Below are 19,081 nucleotides of genomic sequence, written 5' to 3'. Positions count from 1 at the left end.
TAATTGTTTGCAGAGAGAGATTGCGTATCGGACCTTTACTGATTAACGTAGCCCAGCGGATGCAGCCCTGTACGGCAGCTACCATGCACACTGGAGGGGACGTGTTCGCCACCCCTCCCTGCCACCGCGCTGCCAAAGTCTACACACACGCTGGACTGGAGCGATGTTCCTGGGAAATGCACATGAAGAGCTTTGCGTCGTGAGCGAGCTGCTCCCTGTCTAGTGAGGAGGAGGTCTCATTTCTCCTTCTTTGTTCTTTTTCACACTTCATACTTCTCAGCTCTTTCATTTCTTTTTCCGCGTCATTGAGAGTTGACACTCGTGTGCTGCAGTTCTGCAGAATGGCGCATGTGTGAATTACACAGATGGTTAGTTAGGCCTTTAGTCCAAGCACTCTGCCATTGACTGACTACCCTACTATTAAGGAAACGCGACGGAAATAATCTGCAGCAAATATCCCGTCCAACCACATGCACTGCAAACTGCTGCAGGGCATTTTGTAAGTTTTTTTTTTTTTGTTAGTTTTGTTTTTTTTAAAGTTACTTGGAGGCCATTTATGTTAACAATGAAGAATATTCGCTCCAAAGATGCCCCTCCTGGGTTTTTGCCAGCGGGGTAGCTTCGATGGTGGTGTCTTCTATGTACGGAAACGAAGCCGGGCAATGAGTAATGCGCATGGCGGAATCGTCTACAGCCAGCGTACCGTTCGGTACGGTGTGGCGTTCGGAGGATCCTTGGCACTGTGCATATGCTGGTGCGGTGGAGGGCTTTTGTCAGGTCAACGCACCTCGTTACTGATGAGCCACTGGGTCTCCAGGAAAGAAAAGAGGATTTCGTTTGGTGGGAACGAGCCGACATGTTGCTAAACTCCGCTGCGTGTAGAGCAGATCTACGTTGTTTTCGGTGCCCGGTTGGCAGGTCTGTGGTGTCAGATGAGTTTTATTCTCTCGTACAGAAGAGACTCTGGAACCCTTGATTTCCTTTCCTGCCTTCTCAATTAAGTTCATTTTGGATTATTTATGAGGCATTACAATTTTCCCAGTCATTGTTGCCCATATAAAATGCTTAACTATAAGACATGTCTTAACTATAAGACATACCTTTTGAAATGGTTCTCAAAAAACACAGCAGTTGAACAGAAGGAAAGACACGAAAGTGTGTATGCTGCAAGCGTGTGTGCATGTGTGAGTGCGAAGCATCTTCCAGGGCTTTGGCAGGTTTCTCCGGTGGCCTTCCAATTCCGAGTAAGGCTCTGGTGTGCTCCCCACCAGCCGAACCGTTCCAGCCGGGAGCATCCGGGAGCGCGGCCCCATCCTTGGCGTGCTCCCCTGCAAGCCCTGCGGCCAGCCCTGGCGTTAGCCGTGATGTGCTAGCGGGGTTATTGTAAACGAAGGCCAGTGTTGTGCAGGTGAGCAGAGCTCGAGGGATCTGCCGTAGAGGGAAACTGCAGTTTTCATGGTCTTGGCGGATGAAAGTAGGAACTGATTGACACCACAGGCTACTCGAGCGTCATCTGATGGGATTTCTGTGACGAGCGTCATTGACGATGCAATGAAGCTTCGACTGGGGAAACTTTACACACGTCTTTGGAAAAACCTCCCCAGCGCTGTGGTGCATGGGCTATGCCGGCTTACTTAAGAAGCTGCTTCATTTTCTAAGGTATGTAGGGTGTTTTTAAATAGTAATTGGGTCATTCGCAATGGCACTGCCATTAAATTCAGGTAGCACTGGTGGTCCGTTAAGGAGGCAGGGTGACCTTATCCTCACTGGTCGGGTGGGATGGAGTTCCCAGAGGCCTCCGCGCTGGCCTCTGCTCTACCATCAGCCCAGCTCAAGCTCCAGAGCCGGCCGGTTCCGACACGCCATTCTGACGCAGAGCACCTCCTCCTCGCCTGCCTCCTCTCTGCATGCCAAGGACAGTAGTGGAGCCGCCACACTTATCGTCCCTTTAAAAACAGTCCCAAAAGCTGGCGACGAGTCGGTCAGTTGCGCAGGGCGTTGTGGTCCTCACGTGCTGCTGAGCGTGCACCGGCCAGGGTCACAAGCCTCTTTGTTGGCGCTGCTTTTCATAATTGTGCTAAAGCTAAATAACAGTTCGCATGACTTTCCACTGTGGGTCACGTGGCGCTGACTCACTCTGCCCGGCCGAGTCCGATCAATGGCGCTCTTCAACTTGCTGTAGCATTACAAAGTCTCTCTGTAAATCCTCTTTCTCTTTCCCTGGAATGCCTTATCTTCCATGCTGAGAGGCCGAGCCCAGTCAGAGCCCCAGACAGTGGGACTAGTAATGAGCCTCGCTCGGACTGTTAGGGTGTCTCTGGAACATTCCGTTCTTGCGCTAGTAATACTGCATTTCTTTACAACCCCCCTACGTTGGTAGAAGGTCCTACGTTTAGACAGACATTTCTCGACTTCTCTGAAGCATTAGAGGACACCTGCACTGGATACGCATAAATGATTTACAAGCCCTGTAACCCGGAGAATCAGGTCGTTTACACATGGCTGATTCCTTTTAGCTTGTTTCTGATATTGAATATTAAATATTTTGAAGGATTCGATGTTGCCTGGACAGTTCCAGGCCACCGACCCGGTTCTGGACTGGTATGACCTGGAGCGGTGTTGCAGTAATTAGCTCTTATCCAGCCCTTCATCACTGATGCTCTTCTCCTCTGCGCCTCAGTGTGCTTTCAAATGGGAGGGACCTGCAGACTCTTTATTTAGGCCAAGAGAGTGACTCCAGATGCTGTTTCAACACCCCCCCCCCCCACACACACACACACACACACGCCATCAAGCACCACCATGTGACCTCACAACCAAGCAATTGTCAGTCTTGTACACACATCCCTCACACTGAACAATTCCTTTTTAACAAGCCCTTATGCTAAGAGCCTTGCTCTGCACCATCAGTGTAATTGGCAGAGTCGTTTTGCTCAAATTGTTCACGATAGGGGTTCGATTGTAAGTGTTCTCTGGGTGATTGCGGTGTGCTCTGAGCTCATTCCTGCATGCCGTGGAAGTCTTAGTCCCTCTTAACCAGAGTGTGTGTGCGCGCTTTCGCTTGCTGCTTTACATCAGATTAAGAATAGCACAGTTAGCCAGTTCGCACACTGCTATTTAGGCCAGGTAACCATGTAAGCATATAGCACATTTTGAAACAGACAAGTCTGGTGCTGATACTGCTGGACTTGACACCCCAACCCACCCCCCTTACACACACCACGCAGCCCTCGGCCTGACCCCCCGTGTACGTCCCTGCCTAACTTTGGCATGCGACTGTTTGAGCCGCATTCTGATACTCGGCCTAGAAGGGGATCGGTGTCACGGCCGTGCTAAGAATAAAGCGCTCGTCTCTCTGGAATGTTGCCTGCGGCAGAGTAAATGACTTGTGCACTGTATACAACACTGACTTGAAAGACGGGCGGTAGCAGCTCCGCGATGGCTGCTTAGATTGGCTCCTCCCTCCGCGAAGCCTTCGTGGAGCTCTGTCCGCCGGTGCTTTCTGAAGGACTTCCTGTTTGGGCTGTGGTGTGAAGCTTTTGTGCGCGCTGTGATTTTTAGGCGTCTCCTGACGTGCAACTCAGTAAAAGCTCGTAGGGCTGTGTCACTCGGACATAGCGCTATGTAATAGATGCCTGGACATAATTGGTGCTGGTTATTTTTGCAGCTTTTTTTTGTTTGTTTGTTTGTTTGTTTTTAGCACTTAGGTTGAGTAGGTTGTGGCTAGGTAATAATTTGCTCTTTCTTTGTTATGGTAACTTGTTTATTTTCCCTTTTCTCTGTGGGTGGAGTATCGGTCCACGTGATCTGTATGACATAGCAAAATATTTGCGCCACGCCATGTTTGTTTTGGCACGGCCCTCTGCTCTTTCTTTCCGCAGCCAGGCTGTGCTGGCGAAATTGCAGTGGGCAAATGCCTTCGGAGATTCCCAGCCTGGCGGGGGAGGGTTTGGGAGGGAATCCCCGCATCATGGGCTAATCAGATTGGCCTCCTTTCTACGAGCTCCAGGTGGCACATGTCAGTGACATCCGTCGCCTGCACCCCCCACACTTAGTGGCAGCAGCAGGTGGTAGCTCGGCATAACTGGGAACACCTCTGGCAATCCCTTTTAGCCACCGCAATGAAAGCCCACCATATCACAAAAAAATAGTAACATTGACCAATCAGGATCCTGACTGGATGGGCGGCTCTGTGTTGTGTACTACGTGGCTGGTTACTGTATGATTTAATTCTTCTAACAAACCTATCAGTTTCACTGTAGTGTCCCATATCAAGTACCATTTGAGATTACCCAGCCAGCCAGTAGGCTATAATTCTTGTGACTAGCTCTCTTGATAACCATCTGTTCTTTGGCATTCTTTTACAAGCATTAAGAACTTCGCTTCAAAAAAGACCAGTTCAGTTGCTAAACGCTCAAATACCGTTGGTGAAAGGGGGGACCAGATGAAGCTGCGAGATCCTATGGAGCTGGCAGTGGAGTGGCTCCTGCCTGCCTCATAGGAATGTTGGCAGCGAGTGCAGTCGCGTAATGCTTGGTAAACAGTCAGGTTGGAGTAGGCGTGGGACCTGATCCAAGGTAAACCACGCTGTGTTTGCCCAGGCGAGGGAACAGCATGGAACTGCTGGTGGGCGAGAGAGATGGTGAGCACGGTGGAGGTGCCTGTCCTCCGTAAAGCAGTTAGTCCGATAGTCAAGACGTCCCTTAATGCTCTAATAAGGATGCAATATAGCTGATAAAGGTGAAGGGAAGACGTAAACCTTCTAACTTCACCACATGCAGCAGGCAAGTCAAAACAGAATTGTGGACTGATAAGGTACATTTAGATTTGACAGCAATGTCTAAATATTTTTCTCATAGGGGAAAATTCAAAAGATATGAAAGAATAAATGGATAAGTATAAAGGTAGAGGTGGCTCAGGAAAGTATGAAAAGTTCAGACATTTGAAGTTGTCATATGGGGGGGACTGACACTTAATCTTGGGCTTCTTAGGAGCTCACCTGTTTGTCACCAACTTCATGTGGAAGTTCCTCTTTTTTTTTCTTTTCTTTTTTTTTTTCTCTAGCTTTTGTGTTTTTCCTACACTTGAGTCTTGTGAGGCCTGACGGTACGGGAGCGAGGCTTGCATCCTTGGTGCTTCAGTCTCCTTTGACCCCCAACACTTCACCTGGTCCTCGCATCTGGTCTTTCTGTGATATGCTGACAGTCATCACTCATAACTATATACTATTGCTGAGGGCTAGATGGTAGAAAGTATATTCAGTCAAGGTGATGCTGTTCACTGTTATCTCTGGCATACTGGACAGTGAGCTTCAGTTAGCTAAGCTGCCCGGCTGTCCTGTTCTGGTGATTGTGACACCCACAAGTTCTTTGTAACTTTAAAGTGATTAACACTGTAGGTTAACCAAACATGCAAGCACCTGGAGTGTGTTTATTCAGTAGTGTTCTTCCTGTGGGTTACAGTGGGTTTCCAACTAAATCATCAACTCATCCAACAATATCATCATCTGTTTTCTCTTAATCATCCAATTGTTATGTCCAACAATCACAATATGCAGCCTTGTCTCCTCCAATCAGAGCACAGACTTTTTCTGTAAGGGGATTGTTCTCTGGGCTAACGCGTCACCAGGGGAAAGGGCCTTTTCTTTGTAAAGGAGATTGCATGAACAGAGCAGTGTCATGTTTAACACATTATGCCCTGTATCTTCCTCCTGGGGAATGAGATTTGGATGATTTTGGGGCATCCAGCCACCCTGTCGCGGGCGGAATTCACCCCGTTATATGTTGTATGAAAGGAAAATATGAAAGGAAAACAAGGTGAAGTAGTTTGCCTGCTCTTTTCATTTGGTTCCAGGAAAACGAGGCCTCTGAGCTGGAGTAATCTCTCTCCCATTCCCAGTCTTGCTCGGCGAAAGCAGGTATCTACTTCAGGTCTCGAGGGGTATCCAAGTCGGGGCTTTTTCCCTCCTGAAAGGCGTTTCCTCTAGGCCGAGGTCCGTCTTGCCGTGGTGGCCCCGCTCTGAATGAGTGAGGATGGTCACACGCCGTCACTCTGGGCACTGATGTCCTTTCAGCCACGTCCAACTGACGAACAGCTGAGCCATTGAGCAGTGCACCAGGAATGCACAGGCTCGAACACGCACACAAACGTGTGTGTGTGTGTGTGCGTGCGCGCGCGCATGTGCATAGTTCCCAATCTGACATGGCAGTGATGGATAAACAGAACTGCAGAAGAGGGAAATGGAGATTTAGATGTTGCAATCCCGACTGATGGCAAGAATAGAACCAAGCAACACGGAAAGCTCGAGAAATACCAAGGGCTGAGAGCAGAGCTGGAAAAGATGTGGAGGGCGAAGGCACCAGTGCTTCCTGCAGTAATCGGAGCACTAGGGGCTGTGACCCCCAAACTGAGAGAATGGCTCAAGCAGATTCCAGGAACAACATCTGAGATCTCCGTCCAAAAGAGTGCAGTCCTGGGAACAACCAAGTTGCTATGCAGGACCCTCAAGCTCCCAGGCCTCTTATAGAGGACCCAAACTTAAAAGAAAAATATCACCCAGAGAAGGGCAAGTGGGGAATTTCGTAGTAAAATTCCCATTCCCCACACTCATTCCTCTGGGCGGTCTTTTTCCTTCAAACTCATGTGGACTATATAGTGTGGGTGTGGATAGAGACTGTGGTGAGTGGCAGTTTCCACAAACCCTCCCCTCTGACTCTACATTCCACGGGGCCGTTGCTCACACCGCGGTTCGTCTCCTGTAGCTGGGGACATGCTGTCCTTCTGGCACTGTGACCTTGCTTACATGTAGCTAATGCATCTGAGACGATGTTTGCCCAAGTTTAGCCTTTTTCTTCCAGTGTTTTCTCTCTCAGATTTGTTTAAAGTTTCAGGAGCTAGATAAGTGCAGAGACTGCTGAAACGCCGGAGGAGATGGAGCTAGTGACTGAGGACTTTTATGGCTTCTTGTTTTGGCAACTGGCCAGGATTTGTGTGAAGCAGTTTTTCTTCTTTGGGAATGTTTATTGGGGTGGGAATAAAGAAATGCTGTACAATTAAAATTGACATCAGCTGGGGATGAGGCTTATTAACCTTTCGGCTGTATAGCACTGTTAGACGCATGTTGTCACAAAGCAGCTTCTACAGAAATGGTATGTAAAGAAACTCCATGTCCACGCCCCTAATAAGTTAGCTGTGCCAACAGTGGCCTGGAAAACCGAGGGAGTGAGAGACCTCGAGAGCACCTTCCCGTTCGGGCTTAGCGTTACCACACTAAGAAAAGGTGACCTTTGTCCACTGAGGCATAGGGAAGTTCAGTTTAGCATGTGCAACTATGGCAGTATTTGTGAAATTGTCTTCTATATGGAAATGGCAAACGGTAAAATGACATGTCTGTGTGTCCGCTCAGTCATCTGCTAACAGATCCTACCCCCTCACTCCGCCACCTTGTACTGCAACTGTGTCAGTGTGAAGGAACTGTTGCCAAACCTAGAGACAAAAGCCTCTCTGAGCCTCTGCACGGTCATGGGTTCAGTGGGTTTAGGCCTTCCCTGGAGCTGAGCCAAACTGCAAATCGGCGCTCCACTAATACCATGCCGAAGCTGGCATGTACGTGTATACACACACAAGGTTCTGCAGGGCATGATTGGACGTCCGTGTGAGAACCTGCAGAGGCCAGCCTCTGGCCTCACCTGTCCCGAGCCCCGGGCAGTCTCTGAACGTCACTCCCAACGCAGGGACCATGGACGAGGACGCTCAGGGACCCACCCATCATTCCTACCCAGTTCAGTCTTCATGTCTTAAGATTTAGCACTTTTACTGCTTGGTTGAGGTTTGCTGCGTTAAGAAACCATTATGGCAGCTGAAATGGGGGGGGAAGCAAACGATTCTTGTGGATCTGCCTTAAATAAGCAGTTATTTATGGTGCCTCTTAGAAACCTCTTCACGTGCCTTTTTATCTGAGCAGTAGTTTGAAAGACATTCGGTCCCATCAGATGGAACTGCTGCGTGGGACAATGTGCTTTTGTCCCTTGTGACTTGGTCAGGCGGGCGGGTGTGTGTGTGTGTGTGTGTGTGTGTGTGAGCATGGAGGGTCCCATCAGAGGAGAGGCCGGCAGCCTTGATTCATCTGAAAGGGTCCCTTTCTTCTCTGCTCCGTGTGCGTGGGCTCACCACCAGCGCATCACTCCTCAGCTATGTTCTCCTCCCCCACTTCCTGCTGCCGCTTGGCACTCGGTCCGGCCCGCCATCATCTCGTCTCCCTGCCTCAGCGTGGACGTCCCACGCCGCACGCCTTCACCCAGGGACATAATAGAGCAGCTTCCCTGGCTCAGTGGCCCCGTCCAGCCTGCCGCACACACACCGTAGTCATGCTGGGAGTTTGAGCGGGGGGGAAAATGCTGCTTATATGGCAGACGGTGGGCTGGCTATGCTGTCAGTGTTTTGACTTTATCCAGCTGACATGATGTGCCGTGTGAGTGGAGGACACATTCCACTACAGTGTGATCCAGTACTGATGTGTCAAACCCAGGTAGGCAGGCTTACAGAGCCATCGTCTGCAGTAGTGAGAAATTTAGATATCATAAGTCCTAGAGGGGCTTGCTGGTGTTGTGCTGTAGTTTGGCAGCTGCGGACAGGCTTTGGTCTCTCGGAGAGCCTGTGAGTTGAGTGGCCGTTTCCGTGGGTCTTCATTTGTGCTGAGTTATTCCACTGTGTACAGTTCATCGGTGCTGCAGGCCTAGAGAAGTTCGTGCTGTAACGGCAATGCAAAGCGAACACCAGTGAGAGCAGCCCAGTGAAACGGCGCAGCCTCATCGCAGGAGTTTCATGTGGTTTGATTGGTTCCTCGTAAGATTCGCTTGCTACCTTGATCTCCACACTAATACTAAGGCATTTAGATATGGACAACAGACCTCATTAAATCCTAGTGATAATAAACTCTGATTTCGTGGAGATTTCCAGGGAGTATTAAGAGCCCGACATTGGCCCAAACTGGGACCTGTTCATGACTGGAACACACCCAGGAGATCAGCTGTGATATGAATGCTATGAAAAGTTCATTAGCTTATTACTACAGCTGTGCAGTGCCATGAAACCAATTTTTAGGTCATTACTGCAACCAATAAAAAGCCAAAACTTTCATCCCCCCCCCTCCCCTTTTTTTTTTTTTTTTTTTTTTTTTAAGTGATCGTAATGACGAAACACTTTGTAATCTTTGCATTCAGGGGAGAAATGTGAAAATGATGGGAAAAAAAACGGGTGCGTTAACACCAGGCCCAAGGACGCGAATCCACTCAAAATGGCCGCCTCCCAGAGATGCCCAATCGGAGTGGCTGTCTTCCTGCCGGCATGCAGCGTGGGCCAGGAAAACGGCTCCAGCTCGTCTCTTGCGGCACGCTCGGCTGCACGGATTGGCCTCCAATCCGTGAAGCCCTCTCCCGGGAAAAGGAGCTGCCCCTAAGCTTTCTCCCATTGTGTGCTGTGGAATGCTCCATCCGAGAGCCATCGTCCTTCAGCGTTCCCGTTCACGCTGCGATTCTTCGGCCTGTCGCGTTGCATTGTGCTGGATATCCATGCTTTTTAGCACCAGGTAGGAAGGAAGTCTCTCGTCGGAGAGAATTCACAGGACCGATGGCTTCCGTCGGCCCGGACACTAAATGTTCCTATGTAACGAGTCGAAAGTTTGAGTTTCTGTATCGCATGCAATCTGAAATCTGAAACTTTGTATTTTGCAGACGGCATTCACTGTGTCTACAGAACAGCAAGAAAAATAGAATTGGTTCCATCCACAGTGCAAGTAAGCCACCATGATAGCTTGACCTGTGACTGGAGAGCTTTCTGAATCAGATAAGCCACCGGAGCTTACGACGCCGGTCGTCTGCTCTATTCTGCGATACGATCAGGAAGAGCTTTTTGCTCGGTTATGGACTGGCCTCAGATCAGTCGGCAGGTTTGACAGGGGTCCTGTCTTCCTGGCAGGACCTCAGAAAGGAAGCCTGTGTTCGTTCTTACTTTCTGCCTGCTGGCCGGCGGCTGCGTGGACAGCGTATGCGACCGCGCGCCCCCCCGCTCCTGGCCGCCCGCGGCAGGGCTGCAGCTTCACCCAAAACCCCCACCCTGCTGGGACACGTGACTGCTTCATGGGAGTGTCGCAGCAGAGACGGCTAATGGCGATTCAAGTGCAGTTCTGCTCCTTTACCTTTGCAGGTCGGCCCGGCAAGAAAGGAATGAGACTCCCCCTTTCCCACTACAGTTATAAGTCAAGCTGGCTCAGAAGAGCAAAGGGGAAGCCTAACAGTAATTAATTTTGGTCAAAACCTGACCAGAACCTGCAGTATAACTTGTGCTGCTCGTAACAGTCGCAATGTCTGAGATGTCATGCACATCCACCGTGCGGTGCTACGGCTCTGTTGAACGCGTTTCACACCTGTTCCTCCTGCGGTGTGGATGTGTGTAGAATGGGGTTCAGTGTTCCTTAGAAAGATGTTTTGTGTCGGGGAGTTGCTTGGCTATGTCCACTCGTTACGGGCCAGACACGACAAACACGCGTGCTTGTTAAAAAACAAAAAAAGCAGGAGAGAGGGTGTGGGTGTGGGTGTGCGCGCACCATGGCTGTTGAAGTTTTCTCCAGCAAAGCAGCAGCTGGCCTGACAGGGTCGTGCATCCTCGGAGCAGGAGAGGAGGCCCAGGCCTCCGCTCTGGTGCTTCTAGCTCAGCCAGGATACAAGACAGACGTCACGTACGTGTGTGTGTGTGTGTGTGTGTGTGCGTTGCTGCAGGAAAAAGGGCAAAAGGAAAGCGATACAAACGGATGAGTACACATGGTAATGGGCATGAGGCCATCAGAGGGAAAGAATGAATGAATGAAAAAAGGGACAGGAAGGATGTGTCAAGCCGGGTTGGGCTTAAGAGCTGACTCACGAGCTCACGGCCCAGAAGTGCCCAACAAGCTGCCACAACTACATAACCAGGGCAGTTACGGGATTGCATCACCTACTTCAGGGGAAAGGGTACTTCCTGTCGCTGGCAGCTTCACCAGAGCTCTACCCCTCTGCTCGCCGTTGCTCCTGCAGCACGCGAAACACGGTGCACTGTTTCAGCTGGCTTCACAAACTTACTATGCTATCACTGCTATTCACATGCAGAAGATGTTTATGAGGAGTTGACTGTTTTTCGTGGTAGGGGCAGTGTGCTTTGTCTTGTGGGGTATTTGAGTGTTTGCTACACAGAAACACTACCTTTCTTTAGTCTGAATTCTGCACTTATTTGAGCCAAAGCTTTCAAAATGGCTTTTTCCATTTGCTGTTCTGCTTGTATCAGAGGGAGGCTCTGCCGTATGCACGCAGCCGGGTATGACGGTGAGTCTTTTAGGGTCTATTACCGAGAAGCGAACACAAAACGAAACATGCATCTGACACCTTGCTTGTCTAGTCAGTTTGCAAAGCCTGTAATTTAGCTTCTCGGAACTCCCGACTTTCATTTGAAATCCTTGCCCAATTCCTCAAAGGTCCCATGCTCAGACATGACGCACTAAGAAACCGGAGTCTGTTCCTGCAGTGCGGCAAAGCCGTCTACGCCTCCTCTATCGCTCTCTAACGTTCCCTCTGTTTTCAGCATCTCTGAAACAGACAGCTGCTTTGGTCTGTGCTGCCATAGGTAACGGCTCCGAGACTTGGCTGTGAAGCAAAAATCGTGACTCGTTATCCACTGAATGAAGCTTTGTCCGTTTGGGTGTCCACATGGAAATGCCCTTGCAGTTCAAGTGGTTTCAGCAGAAGGGCGGAGGGCGGGACTGCTTGCGCACAGCTCTGTTCCGTGGCTGGGCGTGGCTGGCACCGGAGCTGTTGCTGGGCCGATCCTGCACCGGTCCGGTCAGCCAGCGAGAGAAACACAGACAAAACGCAGCCCACCATGCACATTTTGACGAACGAGCGGAAAAGAGACCATGAGCTATGTGGTTGCATATGTAGAACGCTAATCACAGTGAAACAAACCATCACCTTTTGCGCTCCCCCCTGCTGGAATCCAGAAAACGGTGTCAGAAATGGGGGGGGGGGGGGGAATGGGGTTCTATCTCTGCTGTAGCTTTCTAGGTTGTCGGATTCATGAGTGCAGGTCCAGGAGCAGCCCGGCGAGATGATCCAGGCGGTGGTTTGTGGCCAGGATCCTGCCTAGCCTCTGGGCCTTCGTCCTCTTCCAGGGAACCCCGGTGCCCTCCCCCGACATTCTACTTTTCCACTGGTCCCGGGCTGCTTTCCAGCTGTTCGGGTCCAGAAGGACTTTTGCTGATTTAGAATACCTGGCATAATCTCCTGTTGATACTAAGCCAGGGTTTAGGCCCCAGCGCCTCTGAAACTTCGCCTGCTTTGTACTTGGTAGATGTGTTTTGTCACAGGTCCAAGAAAAACCTTCCATAAGATGGGAGGAAGTTTCCAGGCGTGCTGACTGGCCAGTAGCGTGCACTACCCATGCTGCATGCTGCTCTTCTCCTCACCTGCCGTAGCGGCCCTCTGGAGCCTGGTAGATGCCGTCTGCAGACGCCAGGGCCTTTTTCCATGGCTTTTGCTTGGTTTTGGCCTTCTGGGATACAGGAGTAAGCATTCCTCACTTGTGGGCGCTGCGCTTGATGGCCCTCCACGTGCCGCGGCTCCGGGTCCGCCCTGTTCAGTGCTGGCGCTGCTGATTTGAATGAGGATGTCCTGGCGTGGCAGCGCAGGTGGAGATGAATATGTTGTCAACACACTGGTTCTTCTCCCACCCTCAGTTCTCTGGCCAGGAGATAGAACTATTAAAGTTCATTAGGTTACATGGCACATGCTCACTGCAAAGTGTGTGTGAGAGAGAGAGAGAGAGAGAGAGAGAGATCGAGAGAAAGCTGTAATATTTTATCATGTAAAATCCCCTGTGAGTGATTGCCAGTCCTTCAACTGCTCTTCTCACCACAGAAAATCTCTCTGGTTCTCTTCCAAAAATGTTTGCTAAACATTCCCTTGTGTTCGGCGCAGGGAGAAGTCAAACGTTATCTTTCTGCTTTAATCATTTTAGTTTGCTCCATGTGCCTGCCAGCACGCCTGCCCCAACCCGTCCTGCTGTGGTCTGTTCCTGCGTGATTTTTTTTTTTTTTTTTCCCCTTTCCCGCCCTTGTTCTCTCCTTCTGGACCAGGATGAACCTTTCACGACGCATCAAATCCGCCGCAACTCCCGCTCCGGCACAAATCCGGCTTAAAGCTTCAGATGCACGGCCTGCCGAGACTTCAGCTGGCTCCTGGTGGACGGCTGTGTGGCAGAAGCCTGAAGCCTGTACCTAGCCACTAATGGAACCTGCCCCAGACTCCAACAGGCCTTTGGTGGACGAGCTCAGCCAGGCCCGTCCCACTGGAGGTGCCGTTGCCTGAGCTTCTGTGTTAACATGTCCGGGAGGGAACTGTGTAGCATCCCTGTGAGTTTTTCTGGATACTCCAATTCACCACAAAGAGGGAATTATATATTTTATGTCAGGCTAAATCCAGTGGCCATCTGTAACTATCTCTGCGCTTGACGTAACCTTTGTCTGGAAGCCACCGCTGGAGGGGATTAGTCAGTGATGCCTCACTGATGCGTCATGGTGGGGAGGAGGAGAGGCACACGGTCGCTGGCTGTGCCCACAGTGCCTGATGCACAGCAGCTGTGGCGGGGCCGAGCGGCCTGGCTTTTCCTGCCTTGCCCAAAACCCACTGTGGAAGCGCAAACGGGGAGGTGCGGCTGGCGGCGAAGAGGTCCGCTGGGCCATGCGATCGATCCATGGCTGGGGCGTCTGGGGGCAGGCGGCCCTCCCCCAAGTGCGCAGATGGGGAGGCTCGCTGAGGTGTTGGCTAGCTGCCGTGGAGCTGCTGCAGGTTTATGCAGGGTCTTGCGTGAGCTGCTCCCACGTGTGCTCTGTCCATCTGAAAGTATTCCATTTATATTCAGTCACTGTCTGCTGTTTCTCGTTTAACCTGCAGGCCCGTTTCCGAGAATGCCTAGAAGTGTAAACTAAAGCGACTGCGAATGCTCAAAGCATGAACATAGTCAGCATTAAAACCCTTAAACTCCTGCACAGTACGGACAGCAGTGTCAGTCGTCCCCCCCCCTTCTGCTGGACGGTCACCAGATCTAGGGCAGTACTGGGAGGGAGTCCGGCAGGACATGGTCTCAGGTGCGCGCTTCGAATTTCTCGCCGGCAAGATCCAGCAGCAGTTATTGAGCGGCCTGCGCGTAATGCAGAGATGTGCGTCCTTTCACTGCAGTGAGCAGAGCCCTGTCGTGTGCAGCAGTCGGCTTCAGAAAAGAACAGCAGCGCCGCCTGGGATGGATGCCGTTAGCTGTTCCCATGATATAGGGAATACCATCCTCATACGGAGTACCACTTGCCCTTTTGCTTTAGCCTGTCCGTGCATCCATTTGCTCTCGTTGTATGGGACTATGATTGTAAACGAAAGGCCCCGCACCTGCGCCTCGGCCCCTGCTTCCCCTCCCCTGTGCCGTTATAATGGTGTCCTCCTCTCCTCTCTTCCTCCCAGGCCTTTGGCAACGCGAAGACGGCCCACAACAACAACTCGAGCCGCTTCGGCAAGTTCATCCAGGTCAACTACCAGGAGAGCGGCACCGTCCGAGGGTGAGCGAGCGTCGCCGTCCCGCACTGCGCTCACGGCTTCTGAGCATGCGAGAACGGGTGTGGGGCTCTGACCGATTTTTCTCCCTTCTCCTCCGCAGCGCGTACGTGGAGAAGTACCTGCTGGAGAAGTCCCGACTCGTCTATCAGGAGCACAACGAAAGGCAGGAGTGCTTTCTACAGGCCCCCTTGTGGCTGTCCCTAAATATGCCTGACTGTTTTATCTCCCTTTATTAACCATAAGTCAGTAGTGAACTGCCAAAAGGAGCAATTTATTAGTTTGTATTAACCAAACACTGTACTTGACTTATATATATTTATATAAAAAAATCTAGAGGTCGTGTGTGGGAATGATAGTGCTGTCTAAGCAGCCTTTGCCAGACATACCACAGCCTCCCAGTCGCACACACAACTGCCACTCGATGCAGTCAGAGAAAAGGCCAGCCTTGGCTTTAGCGAGCCAGGACACTGGGAAGTGGTGAAGGAATTTGCGAGACCAGACCATGATTTTCCAGTGTGAGGTTTCAGTTTCATGACAACAAGGGTCTTTGGTTCACGTCCCATCTGAGCCGCCGCTGGTAGGTGCCTCCCAGGCCAGAAAGCGTTCAGCACTGGTCTTCAGCCTAGTGTGAGCGACAGCACTCGGCGTGTCCCCTCCCCCTCATCTTCATCAAACTTCGAAAGCTTTTAGATATAGAATTTAAAAAGAAAAGGAAAGGCTGCGCCTGGCAGGGCTGCCTGTTGCAAATCTGTTTTTGCTGTCGTCTTTTCTCTTGCGTGTGCTTGTGTGTACACTTTTGGGTGTTGGCGTGACCCGTTATTGAGATGAACTGTGGACCGCAGACTCCAGACTGTTGTGTTTAGGGCCCCCTCAGTTGTGACCCCTCTATGCACTCTGACCTCCAGCAACACATCTTGCATGCTGCACTCCTGGGAGACATTAATGAACCCGCAACACTACATCAGTGGAAAATGCGCGCGTGTGTCCCTAACTCCAGCTGGTCTTCCCCTGCAGGAACTATCACGTCTTCTACTACCTGCTGGCAGGCGCGAGTGAAGAGGAGAAGGTGGCTTTCCATCTCCTTAAGCCAGAAGAGTACCATTACCTCAGTCAGGTAGGGCTCGCAGCTCACAGGCCAGCTCTGGTTACCTGCCCCTGCAGGCAGGGAGGAGCGCGCGTCTGAACCAAAAACACCCCCCAAAACCCCACCCTCTTCCCTACTGTGTCCTCAGTGCTGTGTCCGAGCAGCGAAGGACGGTCGATGCAGCTCCGTATGAGATGCTGCTCCTAGGGCCCCTTTCGTGTGTGTGTGTGTGTGTGTGTGTGTGTGTGTGTGTGTGTGTGTGTGTGTGTGTGTGTGTGTGTGTGTGTGTGTGTGTGTGTGTGTGTGTGTGTGTGTGTGTGTGTGTGCGCCCCCCGAGGCCCAGGCACACTTTCTCTCTCGCTGGCCGACAGGAAGGGGATGAGTGTTGTACAGAGGAAGTGCATTCCCTTCTACATTCCTTTCCGCTAGATCCCATAGCATGGCATGCAGGGCCACATGAAAGCTCCAGCATAACGGCAGAGCAGCGCCGCCTTCCTAAACTCCTATCGCTCCCCAGAACACACCCACAAACATGCATGCTTTTCTATCCCTGCTTCACCTCCCTTTTCTGTGGGAGCTTCTCAAACGCACACGCATGCCATGTGCTGTAACCTGTTTACTCGTACATGTGATGTTTTTTTTTTTTAGTTACTTATGTATTTTATATGTTCATTTTTAATTGGCTGTAAGCGCATCAGCTTGTGCACACTGCAGATTGTGAGCACGTGCATGTGGGAGTGTAGGCGTGGGTCTCCTTTGTTCATTGCCTCCTTATTTCACCGGCCATCTGGTTTCAGCAGTGTGAACACAGACTTCAGCTCACACTCACCACGCGTGTTCACACCCCATCTCTGCTGCCGTCGCTTCTTCGGCCAGTGAGAGCCACCTTTCGCCCGTCGAGTGTTTCGCAGTAGTGTTTTTGCTCTCGAAGGTTTTTCATGGGGAAAATGATCATAAAGGATATTTACACCTCTGTGGAAACGTGCCAGCAGGTGTAGAGGCATCGAAGTGTTTGGAGGTGAATACAAGCCATTTTCTCGCTAGTTGTCAGTCATGCTCCAGCTAACCCCCTGTATTCCAAGGCCCTGCCGAAAGGAGCAGAGTTATACCCAAAGTTCCATACACACGCATGCGCGCGCACACACACACACACACTCCACCATACTTGAGTGTCTGTTAGTTTTTTTTAAGTTCGTGTCCTTTTTAAATACAAAGATAAGGCTTTAAACAACAGGATAATCATGGCATCAAGTTAGTGAATAGGTCAGTTTCGCTTTACTCATTCTAATCTTACAAATCTTACTTGAGTCCTGTGTGTGTGTGTGTGAGCGTGTGTGAGCGTGTGTGAGCATGTTTTGGAGTGAGTTATAGTGTAGTGTGCATGCGTCTATGTTAAATGTTAACCTGCCCGCACAGAGCTAACAGCATGCCTTATGTGTTCATTGTACGGCAGGAGGAATGTTGCCTAACCCCTCTACCTTACTTCCAGATGACAAAGAAACCTCAGAGACTTCACTGGGAAAATTACTATGAGAGTGATCCGGTCAGTATGTAAACAGTACGTGGTGTGTGTGTGTGTGTGTGTGTGTGTGTGTGGGGGGGGGGGGGGGGGGGGAGAGATATGTGTTTGGGTAGGGGGCACGTGTGTGTGAGTTTGTACTACTGATATGGTGTATGGGCTATTGGCTTCCTTGTGACCCCTTTTTTGTAGTGCACGCAGCAGGGGAGTGATTTGTGTGTGTGTGTGTGTGTGTGTGTGTGTGTGTGTGTGTGATCTGTATGTCTGCCCGGCAGATGACTGTCCGTCCACAGGGCCGTCTTGGGCTGTTTGTGTTTTGGTCACTGTGCTCCTTTGTGTATTAAACTGAACCTAGAGCTCGCAGCTCACTAAGCTGACCCTGTTCCCCACGTCCCACCCCCTCTCATGTGGGCATGACCCCTGTCTAGCAGCAAACACTCAAGATTGAACGAGAGGCCGATAAGCCAGAGAACAAACACACTCTTATTTGCGTCGGGAGAGCTGTACGCTTGTTGATCCAGTCAGACAGTGGCCCGTTTCCGCACGCCACACCGAGATCCTCGTGCGGTGCCCCCGGGACTCATGTCGATGCCCAAAAAGGGCACCGGGCAGTTTGCCCGTCTGGGGTGGGCTTTCATGCTCCTCTTGTGCAGTCTGTGCCACATGTGCAGTAATTTCACACGCACGAATGTAGCGTGTAGCATATCGGTGTGGTTGCACTCATGAATATTTGAGATGATGATGATGAAGAGGTGAGTGTTCCCTCCCCCCACCCCTTCACTTTTAATTTTCAGTTGAACGTGGGCGAGCGCGCAACGTTACTGCATGAAGCGCCATAAGGCACGGGCGGAACTGCAGTAGCCTCAACAGCGCGTGGGTCTACAGGCCTCAACTGTTCCGCAGTAGCTGTGCTCTTTCTATAAAGCCCAGCACCTTTGCGCGTCGTCCACCCCGTTTTGCTTGGGAAGGATTTCGGCGTTTAACGTGAGAAATGGCCCTTTGTACATTTTCTCCACTGAAACATGGGAGGACCGACGCAAACTTGCTTGGCGTGTGCACGCTGGCTGTGGAGATGGCGGTTTCTGCGCCATTTGCCTTTCCATTGCTCTGGAATGCTAGAATTATGGCACTGGCCATGGAAGCTAGGTGACGAAGATGGGGCCTCATGAAAGGGAGGACACGCGTGTAAATTTGTCCGCATCTTCCCAGGCAGGAAGCTGCAGGCTCTGCCAGCTCCAGCAAATCCCTGCCAACATTCCCGCACCTGCCTCGCTCGCGCCCAACACCCCCACTCTTCTCCAAGAAGCCCTGCATCCAAAAGAGATGCTAGCGCAGACTGCAGGGCCGTTGCGTCTTCGGCTGTGCGCGTGGTATCTTTAATACATCCGACCTGAACACGTCAGAGGGGTTGCGCTTACTTTTGTTCAATTGCTCGGATGAGACGAAGCTGCCACCTTTGACTTTGATGCAGATGAGGGCGTCGAACTCATGGCATTGAGCCACTAGTCGTGTTGGTGCTGTCTGATGGCTCTTGTACAGACGACGCCCTGCCCTGCTGCAGGTTCAGTAAGCATCTCGCCTTCCTGATGAGGTGGTTTCATCTCCCGTTGTCGTTTTCATGCGTGTAAAAAGCCCCGCGGGCCTCTTCCCTGCTGTGTGGACAGAACTCTCACCGGGGCCCTTGTTTTGCGACCAGGGGACCGTGACTGCTCCGTGTCCCTCTGCTCTGGCCCTAAGAACCATGTGGCCTCTGCATTCCCGCACGTGTCCGTCCCGTTACGCGGCGTCCGCGTCGAGTTAACGCGCGCTCTGGCCAGACGAGAGTCGCTCCACGGCTGGAGCGCGCTGGGA

The 19,081-nt window shown here is 51.2% G+C and overlaps 1 protein-coding gene across 9 annotated transcripts in view; it reads left to right on the top strand.

Annotated features, from left to right (window-relative positions):
• Positions 1-19,081, top strand: part of myo9aa (myosin IXAa) — a 63,657-nt gene that overhangs the window by 14,106 nt on the left and 30,470 nt on the right. For 7 of the 9 annotated variants that reach the window (XM_035532149.1, XM_035532176.1, XM_035532170.1 and 4 more), the window contains 4 exons: positions 14,535-14,629; positions 14,728-14,790; positions 15,642-15,741; positions 17,201-17,254. In XM_035532149.1, coding sequence (XP_035388042.1) covers positions 14,535-14,629; positions 14,728-14,790; positions 15,642-15,741; positions 17,201-17,254 — 312 coding nt within the window. The remainder of the gene's footprint in view (positions 1-14,534; positions 14,630-14,727; positions 14,791-15,641; positions 15,742-17,200; positions 17,255-19,081) is intronic. The other 2 variants (XM_035532162.1, XM_035532157.1) reach the window with 1 other exon arrangement.

This window comes from Electrophorus electricus, chromosome 1 (genome assembly GCF_013358815.1).
Source record: "Electrophorus electricus isolate fEleEle1 chromosome 1, fEleEle1.pri, whole genome shotgun sequence".
In the NCBI taxonomy this organism is placed as follows: Eukaryota; Metazoa; Chordata; class Actinopteri; order Gymnotiformes; family Gymnotidae; genus Electrophorus; species Electrophorus electricus.
The sequence above is the reverse complement of the archived record's forward strand: the minus strand, read 5'-3'. Positions and strand labels throughout refer to the sequence as shown.